This window comes from Sceloporus undulatus, chromosome 7 (genome assembly GCF_019175285.1).
Source record: "Sceloporus undulatus isolate JIND9_A2432 ecotype Alabama chromosome 7, SceUnd_v1.1, whole genome shotgun sequence".
Lineage (NCBI taxonomy): Eukaryota > Metazoa > Chordata > Lepidosauria > Squamata > Phrynosomatidae > Sceloporus > Sceloporus undulatus.
In genome coordinates, this window is record NC_056528.1 from 11,631,090 (window position 1) to 11,635,989 (window position 4,900).

Genomic DNA, 4,900 nt, shown 5'->3' on the forward strand with positions numbered 1-4,900 from the left:
TATATTTATTGTTTTATATATATTTACATACATACATACATACATAAAACAAACCTTGATTTTACCACTAAACATACCTTTATATATATATTTATATAGAGAGCAAACCTTGATGTTACCATATATATATAAATATATATATACACACACACACACACATATACACACCATATTATATATGTATATAGCAAACCTTGATTTTACCATTTTAGGTGTAGAGCAAACCTTGGTTTTACCATTTTACACACACATCTATATATAGTTACCATTATATATATAGAGCAAACCTTGATTTTACACACAAACACACACACACACACACACACATATATATATATAAAGAAGACAAACATTGATTCTTGATTTTATATATAGAATCATATTGAAGGATTTTAAAAAAATGTATATGTGAATATATGTATTCATATATATATATATATATATTTAAAATGTTGTCCTCCTGTCTGATGCTTATGCCCTTTGCCTGATGCAGAATCCAGTGTGGATGCATTCTGTGTGCTTTGCTTGTCCCCATAGAGACACCTCCTGCCTTGGGGATGCTGGGTGTTGTTGTCCTTTGCCCCTTGACCACTTGGGTCCTGCTTTTGCGCCTGTGAACCATTGCAGCCTCTGGGTCTTGTGCAACCGTCCAAATTCCCTGCTGACTTTGGGGCTGACCTTCTTGCCCTTTGGCCTCTCCTTTATCAAGGGCTGGCCTGGACAAAGGACTGACCAGGAGGCCACTGTCCTCTTCTGTCTTCTCTGGGCTGCAACCGGACTCAGGCCACTCCAGAGGCGTCTGTTCAGCCGCCGTCATGCCGTCCCTCCTGCGCCTCTTCCTCTGTGGCCTCCTGCTGGCCTCTCCGGCCGACGTCCAACGCACCAGGAGACCCCCCTCGGCCCAAAAGAAGGCCATCGATGCCCTCCAGGTCCAGGAGGACTTTGACCCCGAAAAGGTGAGCGGCTCCAGAAAAGGCCATTGCATTCGCGGCTTGCATTTCCAACTTAGGGCATCCCTAAGCAAACCTATCCTGGGGTCTGCTTGGCCAAACTGCTTTCCCCATATATGTATGTATGTATGTTCCTGGCAATCAATCGGATATCTATCAATCAATAATAACACAATAATTCCCTAAAATCAAAATCAAAATAGTTGATTTTCTCTTGCCAACTTCTCTTGTTCCTCTTGGAGAAAAGAAGCTTAGTTTCGGGAAGCCAAAGTGCCTTACGATTCTTCTTGCACAATTGTGGCTTTTGTCCCCCCTCCGTTGTGTATCTCTTATCTTCCTTCTCTTATCTTTTTCCTGGCCAAAGACAATGCAGTTTCGGGCCCTTTTTGATTGGATTACAAAGCCATGATCCGCATGCGAGAGAAGACGACCGCTGTGCCCTCTAAATGCACACAAACACAAATGCAAAGCTTGTCAAAAGGACACATTTAAAAGAGCATGCTTTGCAATGGTCACCAAATTAAACTGGCATCCAAAGTTGCTCTCTGGTTTGAAATCCTATTTGTTTTCGACTGAACTAAACTAAACCTTTTGGAAGGACAGAGTTTGGGGATCACTCTTGTTTTTCAAAATAAACAATTGAGCCTAAAAATAACGGGAAACTGACCTGCAATAAAGGCCTTTTGCCTTGGGATTCCTTCTCTGGTCCTGAGAAGTGGGTCCAGCAGGCCTTGGAGGTCTGGGGACTCTCATAGTGACCCAGATGACCATCCCTGGTCTGACCACTTGACCCATAGGCTTTGCAGAAGATGTGATCCTGATAAAGATGGAGGCTTCTTAACGCATCATCTGCATTAAGCATGGTGACCTGAGTATCGGCCATAGATGCTTGGAGGTCTGGGGACTTCTCTGGTGACCCAGGTGACAATTCCTGGTCTGAGGAGTTGACCATAAACTTTGCAAAAGATGTGATCTTGATAAAGACGTCTAGCTGTATTTGCTGCATGAAGCCTGATGCCCTGAGTGTCGGCCATCATCAGTGGAGGTCCAGCAGAGGCTGGGCTTTGGAGGCCTCTCATGGTCACCCAGATGACCATCCCTGGCCAGAGGGGCTGCAATGCCCCTTCCTCACTCTCTGCTTCCGCAGTTTGCAGGGAACTGGTTCCTGATCGCTGTTGCGTCCCGCTGTCCATATCTGGCCGAGAACCACCACCGCCTGGAGGCCATCAACGCCGTGGTCAGCGTCCTGCATGGGCCATCCTCCGAGAAATCCCTGGCCGTCAACACCTTCCGACCCTTGTGAGTATCCAAGGGCGACAGTGATGATGATGATGATGATGATGATAGATGCCATCTATCCTGGAGAGACATGAAAGTATAAAGAAAAGAGTCTCTATCCTGATTAAATCTTCTTTGCAAGCTTTAGTCTGATTCCAGTTTAACGGTCACTTTTTCAGGGTCCTAATGGTGCTGTGTTTTTAGACTGTAAGCCGCTTTGAGTCCCAATGCAAATAAGCGTGATAATTAATTAATAAATCAATACTGTATATATATATATATATAATTAACAGTTTCCTTTCCTTCTTTGTCTCTGCAGGGATGGCCACTGCTGGAACATCACACAGACCTACGTCCCAAGCGGCATCCGTGGCCGGTTCCACATCATAGGTATGTTTCCATGCTGGAAGCATGCATGCACCTTTGGGTCTGATTCATGTCACTTTTCTTTATGGCCCAATTGCATGAGGAGAAAGTAACTTTTCTCCCGGTGGTCCCTTTGCAGGCCGTGGGCCGACCGTGGAAGCGGCGGTCGGGGAGACGGACTACAGTGCATACGCCGTTCTCTTCCTCCAAAAGGGCCAAAGGATCTCGGCCAAACTTTACGGTGAGGAAGAGGAGGGAAGAGGCCTCCAAAACTGCGCTTTCTGAGCCTTGAGAATGTCAGCCTGACTTTGGCGTTCCAGGAAAGCAAAACTGTTGCTTAAAAGGAGGGGAAAATGAATTTTTAAAATGATTTATTAGTCCTTTTTGGCTTTTTGTCAGGACGAAGCGCCAACGTTGGAGACGCTGTCATGGCGAAATACAAGCGTCGCGTCGCGGAACTGGGAATGGATGAGGATTTCATTTATTACTACCCTGTCTATGGTGCGAACGTTGGTATATAAACTTGGCATTTGGGGGGGGAAATCGACTTTTTGGGGACTACAACCCCCAGAATCCCCAAGCCAGAGCTGACATGTTATTGTGTGTCTTCTCATCCTTTCCAACCTTAATGACGACACTATTGCGGGGTGTTTCTTGGCAAGGTTTGCCCATTTGTTTGCCATTGTGGCTGAGAGAGTGTGACTTGCCCAGGGCCACCATGGATTCGAACCCTGGTCTCCGGAGTCCAATGCCAAACAAACTTTGGGGTTCAGCAGGAAAGAGGACTTGGCTGAATTCTTTTTTCCTGAAAGGTCCCCTGGGCATGCGCAGAGTGCTGTTTTCTCTGAATACTTTCCCTGTATGGGAAGGCATTCTAGATCATGACAAGATGGAAAGGTGTGGATTTGGGGCACTCTGGACTTTTAAACATATATAAATGAGAAGGCATTTAATTGCATCCCTTTAATCCCTTTCCTGCAGGATTTTGCAACAAGGCGGACTCCTTCCACACTTTGGACGGTGAGTTGCACATATCCAAATGCCATTTTTTAATCTCAATGTCATCATCATCATTATCATCATCATCATCTCTATCCTCCCCCTGCCCCCCCCCCCCCCCCCATGAGATTTGAGGTGGGTTTTGCAAAATATGCAAACAACCAGAGCTATAAATATGAAGTCTTGGGATATGTAGTTTGCTCTTTGGCTCAGGATGCGAAATACGTCGCTGGACTACAAATCCCAGGGATCCATAAACTGGAGCCATGGCGGGATTAGGGGATTTGAGGCCGTTTTATGGGGGCCTGAGGCAACTGTCTTTAGTGCAATTTCTCTCTTTCCACCCCAAAACCTAGACTTTTTATTCTGCTTTCCAGAGTCAGAATGAATCTGGATTTTGCAAAAGTGCGCGCTCCGTGTCGGATCAGTCGAAACGCCGAACGCTTCCCAAAGCATCTCCTTCTTTGCCATTTTGAGCTTTTCTTCTGGACTGTTTGGTTTCAGATTAAAACTAAATGCAAGAAGAAAAAACAGATATTCCCCAAGTTTCCAAGGAACTGACATTAAAAAATTTGGGGCACAATCTGATGGTTTGTGTTGCCCTTTTTTTGGGTCCAAAGTAGTTTGCGATCGAAATGTCTCTGGAGTTTTGGGATTGAGGAAGATGATGTCTTGCAAAGCCAAATCGGGTCCATAACTTTATCAGTGCCGACTTGCAGAAAAGAAAGTTAAATATTAATTTTAATTAATTAATTAATTAATTAAATGATTGCCACCCCAAAAGCAACCTCTCCAAATTCTGAGCAATGATCAGAGGAGGATGCCCTGAGCAATTCTCCTTAGATTTACTCCTCTTTAAAAAGTAACTTTTTAAGCTTGGCTTAAACCTGTTGCAGGATCTTATAGGGCAGATTTTGGGGGATCTGCACCCCTTGGAGTTTTTTTTTTGGGGGGGGGGAATGGTCTTGGTTTTGCAATGTCTGCCAAAAATAAATGGATCTTCTGCTTTGCAGATATTAGTGTTTTGCTGCCGTATCTTCGAGTCACAAGTTCGAGATTTGGGACGTCCAAGAATTAATGTTTGGGATGTTTGTTTATGGAGGTGCTGAGAGAGGCAGATTTGGGGGCTTTTTGATATATATGTGTGTCTCATCCTGTTCAAACTGTTTGCACATTTTGTCGACTTGTGCAAAACCCATGCGCTAATGAGTGTCGCCCCGTGTTTTTATTTCCGAGCCGGTCATGCGCTCAGCCAGAAATCTGTCTATACAAATAAGCCTCTTGTAAGGTCAACACATCTCCAAGGA

At 44.7% G+C, this 4,900-nt stretch overlaps 1 protein-coding gene across 1 annotated transcript; it reads left to right on the forward strand.

Moving 5' to 3' along the window:
• Positions 1 to 806: 806 nt before the first annotated feature.
• Positions 807 to 4,176, forward strand: C8G (complement C8 gamma chain). Its single transcript, XM_042478931.1, has 7 exons — positions 807 to 956; positions 2,098 to 2,249; positions 2,548 to 2,618; positions 2,734 to 2,835; positions 2,994 to 3,095; positions 3,576 to 3,614; positions 3,971 to 4,176. Exons 1-7 carry the CDS (start codon positions 816 to 818, stop codon positions 3,979 to 3,981), a joined length of 618 nt encoding a protein of 205 aa, XP_042334865.1. The 5' UTR covers positions 807 to 815; the 3' UTR covers positions 3,982 to 4,176.
• The last annotated feature ends 724 nt before the right edge of the window (positions 4,177 to 4,900 follow it).

Excerpts from the sequence above, each read along its gene's own strand:
- C8G (XM_042478931.1), top strand. The coding sequence starts at position 816 with ATGCCGTCCCTCCTGCGCCTCTTCCTCTGTGGCCTCCTGCTGGCCTCT. Across the intron at positions 2,250-2,547 it reads GTCAACACCTTCCGACCCTT|GGATGGCCACTGCTGGAACA; the intron begins GTGAGTATCCAA and ends TTGTCTCTGCAG. Across the intron at positions 2,619-2,733 it reads TGGCCGGTTCCACATCATAG|GCCGTGGGCCGACCGTGGAA; the intron begins GTATGTTTCCAT and ends GTCCCTTTGCAG.